General features: G+C 50.9%; 1 protein-coding gene and 1 long non-coding RNA gene across 2 annotated transcripts in view; one reads left to right on the top strand and one right to left on the bottom strand.

Annotated features, from left to right (window-relative positions):
- CRYBG2 (crystallin beta-gamma domain containing 2) overlaps positions 1-3,186 on the top strand; it is a 25,640-nt gene extending 22,454 nt beyond the window's left edge. The window contains exons 8-12 of the mRNA XM_036743743.1: positions 432-602; positions 1,221-1,344; positions 1,720-1,878; positions 2,836-2,995; positions 3,098-3,186. Of these exons, the coding sequence (XP_036599638.1) occupies positions 432-602; positions 1,221-1,344; positions 1,720-1,878; positions 2,836-2,995; positions 3,098-3,186 (703 nt within the window). The remainder of the gene's footprint in view (positions 1-431; positions 603-1,220; positions 1,345-1,719; positions 1,879-2,835; positions 2,996-3,097) is intronic.
- A 1,940-nt stretch (positions 3,187-5,126) lies between these two features.
- On the bottom strand, positions 5,127-9,820 carry LOC118839243. Its single transcript, XR_005009616.1, has 2 exons — positions 9,717-9,820; positions 5,127-5,542 (listed from the first exon to the last, which is right to left on the bottom strand). It is a non-coding gene; the product is annotated as an uncharacterized LOC118839243 (long non-coding RNA).
- Positions 9,821-10,933: the final 1,113 nt, after the last annotated feature.

Here is a 10,933-nt window from a genome sequence, read left to right as displayed (position 1 = left end):
TGTTGTGAGGATTAAATGAAATGCCATTTGGGAGCACTCAGGACTGTGCCCGGCACGTGCCATGCACTTAAGAAATGCTCCATCCTCACAATGACCCTGGGAGATGAGTGCTATCATTATTCCCATCTTACTAATGAGGAAGTTGAGACAAACAGACTTTTACCCAGAGACATAGAACTGGTATCTGGGATCAAATTTAAATTGAGGTCTTCCTGTCTCCAAGTCCACAGGGCCTCCCAGCTGCCTGTGCTACAGATATTACTACAAATATACCCATTTTCCAGGTGATAAAACAGAGGCTCAGAGGAGTTAGTGACTTGCCCAAGGTCATACCACCAGTAAGTGTCAGAGGTGGGATTGAACCCAAAGCCAGCATTGCTTCCACTGTGAGTGGCAGCTCGGGCCCCGGTTCTGGCTCCACAATATCCAAGGCCCGGTCTCATCCTGTGCTTCTTCCACCAGCATTTTTCAGAGCCATCCATCTTCCTCTACGGGCTGGAGTGCTTCGAGGGAAAAGAGATCGAGCTCAATGGGGAAGTCCGGAGCCTTCAGGCCGAGGGCTTCAACAACCACGTCCTGTCCGTTCGGATCAAGGGGGGCGTGTGAGTGGAGGGAGCCCTGCGGTGCTCGGGGGTGGGGAGGACAGAGGGAAGGAACGAGGGTAAAACCTTCGAAGGAAGCACAGGACGGGAGGAAAGGAATGAGTTTTTGTGGGACGGAGCTGGAGGCCGTAGGGGAGAGGGTGGGGGAAGATGGGACCCCCAGGTCTGAGGGATTCCCAAACCTAGGACAGTCCCATCCAAAATCTTCTCCTGCTCTATCCCTAAGGCTAAGAGAGGTCCTCCCACCACCCCAAACCTCCCTGTGCCTTTTTTAAAAAAATCACAATAACTAGATTTGGACCTCCCCAAAGCTTGAGCCCTGTAGCTATTGAGCAGGGAGAGGCCTTGGTCCAAACTGCCACCGTTGGGTCCCTAATGAATCAATAAACATTTACTAAGCACCTACTATGTGCCAGGCACTATGGTAAGCATGGGGGATACAAAAAGAGGCAACCCAGTCTGATCCCTCAATCTCAACACCCATGACAGCCGTGTCTGAGACAGGGTGCTTCCATTTGGGGAGGGCTGACCTCCATCCCGCCTTTTTCCCCATGTCCATTTCGTTCTTCCTTTGTGTGCTGCCGCTTTGGTCTCCCCATCTTGGCTTACGGCCCCCAGCTGGGTGCTCTGTGAGCACAGTGATTTCCGAGGTCGCCAATGGCTGGTGGGAAGCACCGAGCTTACCAACTGGCTGACCTACAGTGGGACCCAGAGGATCGGCTCTCTCTATCCTATCAAGCAGGTATGGCCAAGGGCAGATGTAACATCTGCATCTAGTAGTCTGTGTGGATTTGTGTGCGTCTGCCTGTGACTCTGTTTGTGTGGGGGTCTTCATGCGAAACTCTCTGTGACTTCTTTGTATATCCACATCAGCATGTGTCTTTGCCCCTGCCCATGAATGAGTCTGGGTACTTCTATGTGTATACATATGGGTTCCACTGGATAAAAGAGTGGGTGCATGGTACCCCCCATATAGGTGAGTTTGAAGATGGGCTTGGACCTGGCTGGGGAAATGAGACTGGGGTCGGAGCTAACTCCAGGAATGTGAAAGAGGAGGCCAGGGGTACCAGGGAGCTCCCAGGGCTCTCCTCCTCACCCTATTCCCCACTTTCCTTAGCGCCGAGTTTACTTCTGCCTGCGGAACAAAGGCCTGGGAAGGTGGCTGGCAGTGCCTGAGGACGTGGAGGACATGAAAGCTGGGAGGGTTGTGGTCTCGGAGACCCGGGCTGGGGGCAGCTGTATCTGGTACTATGAAGATGGGCTACTGAAGAACCAGGTATGTGACGCTAGGGACAGGGAGGGTGGGCAAGCCTGGAGCTCCTGGCAAGGAAGCCTGTCTCACAGGCCTTTCCCCCAGGACATGCCCAAACTAATGAGAGAGATCAAACAAAGCCAGGACAGGCTGTCAGGGAGACTCCTACAGAATTTCTTCTGCGTTAACTTACAAGATCTGGGTAATGGAAAGGACTGAGGTGCTGCTATACTGCGGTGAACTTAGGCCAGTTATTCCCCCGATGGGACTCAACATCCTCCTGTCAAATGAGGGTGCTAGACTAGATCCTCTAGAAGGCATTTTGCAACTCTGACATCCTGTGTTCTAAGGCCCCTCCCAGCTCTGATATTCTGGGTTCTAAGGCCCCTCCCAGCTCTGACATTCTGTGTTCTAAGGCCCTTCCCAGCTCTGACATCCTGTGTTCTAAGGCCCCTCCCAGCTCTGATATTCTGTGTTCTAAGGCTCTTCCAGCTCTTACATTGTGTGTTCTAAAGGAGCTCCAAGTTCTGACATTGTCTGTTCTAAGGGCCCTCCCAGCTCTGATATTCTGTGTTCTAAGGGCCCTAAGTATAGTGGAGGATCCTGGGGCCCAGAGGCAGGACTTGGCAGTAAGAAGCAGAGCAGGGACTTGAGCTGCTCTGACTCCAACAAGGGGTACCAGGAGGAACCTCTAGAACTCTGAGAGTGCTTCCTTCTAGCTCTCCTGTGTGTCTTCTAAGGTCTTTTTCCTGAAATCCCTTCAGGTGCTAACATTCTGGGCTTGGGGAGTTCTTTTAGTCTTGATAGTCTGATAATATCCTTCTCAAGGAGCTAGTGTGCTCTGCTGAGAGTGGGGTTCTGAGCAGGGCTGGGAAGGAGATGGACCTTCTGCAGTTAGGAAAAGCACCAGATGGTGCACCAGGGATGTTCTTAGGACTTGGAGCCTTGGTTAAAGGATGTAATCGCTTCCTGGGGGTCCAGGTGGCCCCAACAATGAGCCTGCAGGTGATTGGGCAACCCAGCCCTGGATCCAAGGTGGTGCTTTGGAGTGAGAGCCGCCAGCCCAGACAGACATGGAGCATTGACACCTCTGGGCACATCTGCAGTGAGATGTTTGAGGACAAGATCCTGGATGTGAAGGGTGAGATGGGGGACAGGGAGGAGGCACGCTCTGGAGGCTGTGGGCCCAGGATGGGGAAGGCACTTCAGCCTCTCACTGAATCACCTCCCTGTATCCCTGTAGGTGGCCGGGGCTATGATAGGGACCATGCTGTGCTGTGGGACAGGACTGAGGAAAGACCTTCTCAGATCTGGGATGTCCAGGTGCTCTGAGATCCTTCACTCCAGAGGACTTGGGGGGGGTTGGAATGGGGTGGGGGGCATCGGAACCGGGCCAGACGTTTGTACAGATGTCTTTGTAATATACGATGTTTTATAATGTCTCCCTGGCTCTCCTTGTGTTGCTGAGTCCCTGTATCAGGGATTTGGGGTTGTCTTCAGGCCAGGTTCCCCATTTTGTGGAATTCTACATTTCTCCCTGCCCTCTGTCCCCTTTTTGTCCCCCATCCTTTCCTGGTTTTTCGCTGCTGGGCTCAGGGCAGGGTTCTCTTAGGAGAAAGGGCACTCCTTTTAGCCACTAGAGGGCACACACTACCCTGTGTGATAGTAGGGGGCAGGGAAAAGCAGGGTCGGGGAAGAGAGAGAAGAGAGAAAGAGAGGGAAAGGAAAGGAAAGAGGGAAGAGGGGGGAGTGAGGAAAGAGAAAGAAAGGAAGATAGAGAAGGAGAAAAGAGGGAAAAGGGAGGAAAGAAAGGAAGAGAAGAAGGGAAGAGAGGGGGGAAAGGGAGAAGAGAAAGAAAGGAAGAGAGAGGGGAAGGTGAGGAGAGGAGAAAAGGAGGGAAGAAGAAAGAGAAAAAGGAGGAGAAAGAAGGGAAAATAGAGATGGGAGAAAAGGAGAGAAGAAGGGAAGAGACAAATGGAGGAAAGGAAGGAAAAATAGAGAAGGAAGAAAAGAAGGGAAAGGCAGGAAAGAAGAGAAGAGAAGATGGGAAGAAAGAAATAAGAAGGGAAGAGAGATGAGAGCAGTAAAAATAAGAAAGTGGGGAAAGAGGAGAGAGAAAAGGAGGAAAGAAGGAAAGAGAGGAAGAAGGAAGGAGAGAAGAGAAGAGAGAAGGGGGCAGAGAGAAAAAGGGAAGGGGAACAGGAGAACTGGCTTCTACTCTTCTTAGGGAAAAAAGGCTTCCTGGGGCTCATGTCCTCCTCAGGGAGCCCAGGACCTGGGGGTGGGGTGGGCCAGGAGATTCGGACTCTAAGCTTTCTGTCCATCCCTCCGTTCTTCTTGCCAGGGACTCTCCACCGGATGCCAATTCTCCCCTCCCCCAAGTGCCAGAGAGAACCTTCAGGGTGTGATGGGGCCCTGTGACTGCTTCCCTCTCTGGGGAGCCCAAGTCCTTGCCCTGAGAGATAAAGACAGGAAACCACCGGGGGCTGAAGGGTGAACAGAATCTATTCAGGGGAGACTAGAGTCCAACCAGTTTGGGGTAAAAGGGGTCCAGAAGTCTGAGGACTGGGCCCAGAGCCTAACCTGACTGACAGTATATGGGGGGGGTCAGAGGTGGGGCATGGATTAGAGAGGAAAGAGAGAAGGAGCAGGCAAGGGTGTAACCAAGGCAGGAATGGAGGCAGGGGCGACCCTAGCCCTTACTCCCCAAAGGCTTACACTGTGAAGAACCATTCTTCTCCTCCCCCATTTCCCTCTGCAGACACTTCTAGGGTGACTGAATTGGGGTGAACAGAGGCCCAGCTTTCAGGATGTTCCCCACAGCTGTCTGTCTATGGGTACGGCTGTTTGGCTGGGTTCAGTCATGCGGATTTGTGGCTGAGGCAGGATTTGGGGGAGACCAGGAACTCCAAGTTCCTGACTCAGTGTAACCTTGGGCAAATCTCTTTATGTCTTGAGACCTCAAGAAAATGAGAACACTGGACTAGATAATCTCTCAAATCCTGCGAGTCTGTGGTGGGGTTGAGGCTGAGCTAGGAATCTCTGGGGCTACCTTGCCTGCTTCTTTCCCCTATCTAGTGAGTTCTGGGAAAGGGACATGCCTGGGATAGGGTGGGCGCACGGGCGGGGTGGGGGGGGGGGGGGGCGGCGGGCCAGGGAGGGGAAGAGGTAGCTCTGGGAAATGCTATCAGAAGGTGCTGGGCTTGGGCTGGGGAAGAGCGGGCCTAAAGGGGTCCCTGGAATAGGGGGAGGGTCATGACAGGAAGATCACACACAGGGCATTAATAGCTTTATTGAGTCAAGCAGGTCAGTACTTTGCTCTCTCATCACTATAACCCTCAGAATATCAAGGGGAATAAATCCATGACCCTTGATGACAGGGGGATCAAGCTCCCGAGAAGGCTGTGGGATGCTCAGCTGGGGTGGGGGATCAGGGCAAGTGCCAAGGTGAAGGAGTCTACTGTAGCCAAGAGGAATGGGCCCTCTGGGAGAAGGGGAGGCCGGTGCTGAAGAGTGGGTGAACAGGAGCCAAGGCTGGCGGTCTCCATGGTCTTGGTCCCAGGCCTCATTGCAGCCGAAGGAGGTAAGTCAGGAGCCCGGCGAGGATGAAGATGCTCCAGGTATAGGGTCCATGGAACGTCTGGGATGACGTCGTAGGCTTTACAGTTGTTGAGAGTGCGGTGGAAGCCTGTGGAGGATGGACAAGGCTATGTAGTGGGGAGACCCAGAGCCAGAGCCCACGTGCAGCTCATGGGAGTTGCCCCTTTTAAGACAAAGGCCCATGACATGTCCTGTCATCCAGAGGACCAAGGGACTCAGCTGGCCTGTTTAGCATGTACTTCCCTGCAGCATTATTGTTAGACTGGGCCAGATTCTTTCTAGATCACTTGGCAGACGTTCAGCCGTTCTTCTGTCTTCCCACTTCCCTAGCCCAAGGGAAGCCCACCTTGGGGAGCTTAAAGAAGAGGAAGAAAGACTTCATCCTGAAACCTTCCATTTTGTTTAAATAACGAAAAGGCCCTGAAGAAGACGCATGGAGAGCATGTTTCCCTTTGGGGTCTTTTAGAAGCAAACACATTTTGAGATGAGGAAGCCAAAAGTAGTTGGAAAAAAAATTTAGAGCTAGAGACCCTGGGTTTGAATCCTCCCTCTGCCGGTTTGACCTTGGGCAAGTCACTTCTCTAGGTCTTAGATTCCTATCTGTAAAATAAGTATGCTAAATTAAATGATTTCTAAGGTCCCTTACAGCTCTATGATCATAAGGAAATTTGGGAAAGATGTTAGAGCAGAAATGCACCGTAGAACATAAAATATTGGAGTTGGAAAGTGTAGAATTTAAGTCGATTTAATCGTTTTAAAACTATTATGTGTAAGGTACTGTGTTAGGTACTGAAAATAGAAGATTAAAAAAAAAAAGAAACAGCCTTTGCCATCAAGAAATTTGCATTCTACTTGGGAGGGGTATAGCATGTATATATAGAGGTGATTAGAAGCTAATTGGAGAAGAGAGAGAAAACATTGATCAGAGGACAGGAAGAGAAAGGAGGTGGAGGAAAGAGAAAGAGATAGAGAGAGACAGAAACAGAGAGACGGAAAGACAGAGACAGAGAAACGGAGAGAGAGAGAGGAGGAAGGGTAGGTGGGAATCAGAGAGAGACAGAAAGAGAAGAGGGAGGTGGAGAGAGAAAGAAAGAGGGAAAAAGAGATAGAAGAGAGGGACAGAGAGGGAGGGAAAGGTCCAAAGAGATGAGACAGAGAAAGGGGGGTAAGGGAGGGGGGAGGGAGAGAGAGAGAGAGAGAGAGAGAGAGAGAGAGAGAGAGAGAGAGGGAGGGAGGGAGGGAGGGAGAGAAAGGGTGGATGGGAATCAGAGAGAGACAGGCAGACATACAGAGAAGAAGGAGGTGGAGAGAGAAAGAGAGAGGGAAAAAGAGACAGAGAAGAAGAGGGACAGAAGTAGGGAGAAATCCAAAGAGAAGAGACGGGGGTGGGGGGGGGGGAAGGAGAGGGATAGGGAAAGAAGAAGAAGCAGAAGAAGGAGGAGGAGAAAGACAAAGAAAGAGAGAGGGAAAGAGGGAGCGAGACAGAGCAGAGAGAGACAGAATGAGGAAAGAGCCAGAGAGAGAAGGAGAGCATTCCCAATTGGGAGACCGAAGGAAGACTTCAGAAGTTAACACCTGAATGTAAGCTCCACGAGGGCTTTCGATCACCATCACCTAGCACAATGTCTTAAACATAGCAAGTTTAATATAAATATTTGTTTAATATACCAAGTATTTGTGTAATATAAATAAGTAGTTATTGAATTTAATTGAAGGAAGGTAAAGATCCTGAGAGACAGAAGGGGAAAGAGAAGGAGCGCTTTACAAATATGATCTCATTTGGCCTCACAGTAACCCTTGTAGGGAGGAACCGTTATCTCCATTTTACAGATGGGGAAGCTGAGGCTGAGGAAGGGGAAGTGACTCATGTGAAGTCACATAAACTGATGCCAGGACTGCTCTTGAGGAGACAAGGGAGAAGGGACTCCCTCAGTCACCGTCTCTTGCCTTCCTTGTGCCCCCCGAATGGGGGACCAATCCCCCGGCATCCCCAGTCTTCCTCTCTGCCCGCGCCCTCCCCTCCAGAGGGCCGACCCTCAGCGAACAGATGCCAGACTGCGCATCCAGAAGGCTGGCTGGCTTTGCCACTAATTTTTTGTGTGACTGTAGCCAAGTCATTTCCGTCTTCTGAGCGCCAGTTTCCTCATCGGTAAGATGGGAGGGGCTGCCCCAGGAGCCTGGGGCAAACTCTGGCAGTCTCATCTGCACAGAGAACAGCCCAGCTGGTGCTGGGTCTAGTGCTGAGCTGTGGTTCTCTAACTGCCTAAGGCACATTTTTCAACAGGCACCTGCCAGAGCGGAAATCAGCCCAAATGAGGTCTTTCTGCTTGTGGCTCCTGGAGGGGGGTGAGGGAAAGTGGGGGGGGGGGTAAGGGGTACCCTTGTGGAGGGAGAGTAGTGAGGAGGAAGTAGGCTTAAGTGGTAGGGGAATCCGCCCATCAACTCCCCCACCCCACCCCCTTTCCCCCAACTGTGCTTGGGAAAGGAAAAATCCCTGTCCCTCCTTCCCTCCCCAGGGATGGTGAAGCATGAAACAGTCCAATGGGGCTCAAATGGTTATTACTCCAGTTTTCACCCCTTCAATCTAACCTTATAGGAAGGGAGAGAGAGATGGAGTATACAGATAATGGATAGAGAGAGCGGGGCCTGAGGTCAGGAAGACTCTTCTTCCTAAGTTCAAATCTGGCCTCAGACACTGACTAGCTGTGTGACCCTGGGCAAGTTGCTTCACCCCGTTTGTCTCAGTTTCTGAATCTGTAAAATGATCCAGAGAAGGAAATGGCAAACCACTCCTGTATCTCTGCCAAGAAAACCCCAAATGGGGTCACGAAGAGTCAGACGTGACTGAAAAACAACTCAAGAACAACCAGCTCTAGGTCATAGAAACGAGGGGCAAAATGACCCAACCCAAGATATGGTTTAGCTAACTATGGGGACTCTAGCCTGATTCCCAAGCAGGGGTGAGAATAGAATTCCCCTTTTGGTTCAACCTAACCTACGAGTTCGTTTTTGTCGGGAATGGGGGTAGCCCCCCAACCCTACCCCTTGCAGGAGAGAAGACTGAGTCTCCCTGTCTCAACCAGCCTGAAACTGAAGCTAGTATTCAGCCCTACTCCAAAGCTGTTCAGTCTGTAAACTTTAACCTGCTCCTGGGCTGCCCCTCCTCAAGCAGCCTGGTGGCCCTCCATTCCAAGGGGTCCCCATATTAGTGCCCTTGGCTGCAGCTCAGAACTCCCAAACTCCAGAGATCTACCAGCCTTAGCCTCTCCCCTACCCCAGCAAGTATTACAGACATGGACCATCACACTGGCCTTCTTAATCTGGGATACACCATTCCCTACTGGATTCCTGGGAGCCTGGGGATATATTTCAGGGGTCTGGAACTAAGTTGAAGGGAAAAAAAATAACATCCTTATTTTCACTCTCCTCTAGCTAAAACTGAATATTTTCTTCAATTATTTAAAAGCCTTATTCTGAGAAGGAGCTCACAGGCCTAACCAGAATGCCTGAGGGGTCCATGATACAAAAAAGATTAAGAACATCTGGTCCAACCAAAAGATAACATCCTTTGATGTTGGAAGGGATATTAGAATATAGAATACACTAGCTAGAACGGGCTTTTACATTTTACAACAGGGCCCTAGAAAGGGGAAATGGCTTATCCCAAGTCTGACCTGGGACCAGGGCTAGCATCCCAGGCTGGGCCTGGGGGCAGAGGCGGGGAAACAGGAAGAGGAGCTACCTCCAACCTTTCAAGAGTGCCAGCCTGACAGAAAAGAAGGACTAGGGGACTAGAGCTGTGATTAATTAGCACCCCGATGAAGAAGTTCCCTCTCCCGATGCAGGTCAGCAGCTTCTCCATAGTGGAGAGTCATAGCATCTTGCCTGGGAGGACACCCAAGGGCAAGGTCTAACTGGTCTCCTTTCATCACGGGGTCTTTCTTTAGAGCTGCCTCATTCAGAATCTGTCTTCCTAATCTCATAGGATACTTAGCTCAGTGTTATAATCAGATACCCCCTTTGGATACTCAGCAGACAGGGGGGATTGCCTAGATGCCTGGGGGTCCCGTCTAAATGTCTCATTTCATCCCGTGTAGGCTGAGAGGGCATTAACTAGGTAATAGGGGTGGGGGAGCCTTTTCCAATGCCAGGCAGTATGAAGGGTTTGGGAGCTAGTCTCCTTTCCCAGGAAAGACTCCACTGCAGCTAGAGATCAGAGCTGTTGAGCATCTTGGATCTGAAAGGACAAGGGCTGCCCTTACCTCAATCTCCATCAGGGCCCCAAGGCAGAGAAGGAAGAAGAGAAAGAATGCCTTCATCTCTGAGTTTCTATGCCTAGTTGCTGCTCCCCCGGGCTGGATCTGTGAGAAGCTTTTGCCTAAGAAGAGAGAAGGCGGTAGATATAGCTGAGGGAGGGGCGTGAGCATGTGGGAGGGGCAGACACCTCGGTATATCACGGACTCCCAGAGGGACAGTAGGAAATAGTCACCACAATTATGTATGTAGTCTTCTAAGGTGGGCAAAGCTTTTTACAGGTGTGATCTTCTTTGATCCTCTAGGGGAGACCCTGGGAGGGAGAGGCGATCACTTTCTCCTTTTTGCAAATGAGAAGACCGGGGCCAAAAGAGGCGGGGATTTGGCCAGGCTACAGAGCCGGTGAGAACCTGAGGCAGGATTCCAGGTCAGGTGTTCTTGACTCCAGATCCAGCACTGGATCCAAAATGCCAGGGGAGTTTGGAATACAGAATGTATTCTAGGCTGGGAGGGATCCAAGAGTATCTTTAGAACTCTGGAACATATTCTATCGGAACTGGAAGGGACCTTTTTAAAATACAGAATGCCAGAGCTGGGAGGGCCCCTAGAACACAGAATGTCAGAACTGGGAACACAGAATGTCAGAGCTGGGAGGGGCTTTAGAACACAGAATGTCCTGGCTGGAAGTGGTCTTAGAACTAAGAATGTCAGAGCTGGGAGGGCCCTTAGAACCTAGAATGCCAGAGCTGGGAGGGACCTAAGAACATACAATGTCAGAGCTGGGACAGCCCTTAGAACCCAGAATGTCAGAGGTGAGAGGGCCCTTAGAACATAGGATGTCAGAGGTGGGAGGGCCTTCTAAGACCATTTGCCAAGCATCTCAAGTTAGAGAAGGAGAAAGTGAAGTCTAGAAAAGGGCAGCACATGGCCCAAGGTCATACAGCAAGTTAATGGCAGTGCTGGTTCTAGAATCTGAATATTTGATTCCCAACCCAGCTATCAATCCATGGAGGTTTTTGGTGGAAAAGGGAGAACCCTGGCCTGACAAATGGTAAATGCTTGTTGACTTGACTGCCAGGCAACCTGAGTTCCAGTTTAATTTATGCTGCTAAATATCTGCCTGGCCTTGGTCAAGGTTATTTCTCCCTCTGGGCCTCAGTCCTTTTGTGAAATGAGGGGACTGATCTCATTTAGCTCAGACATTTTGTGTTCTAAGGGCTCTCCC

The sequence above is a fragment of the Trichosurus vulpecula genome, chromosome 2 (genome assembly GCF_011100635.1).
Source record: "Trichosurus vulpecula isolate mTriVul1 chromosome 2, mTriVul1.pri, whole genome shotgun sequence".
In the NCBI taxonomy this organism is placed as follows: Eukaryota; Metazoa; Chordata; class Mammalia; order Diprotodontia; family Phalangeridae; genus Trichosurus; species Trichosurus vulpecula.
The sequence above is the reverse complement of the archived record's forward strand: the minus strand, read 5'-3'. Positions and strand labels throughout refer to the sequence as shown.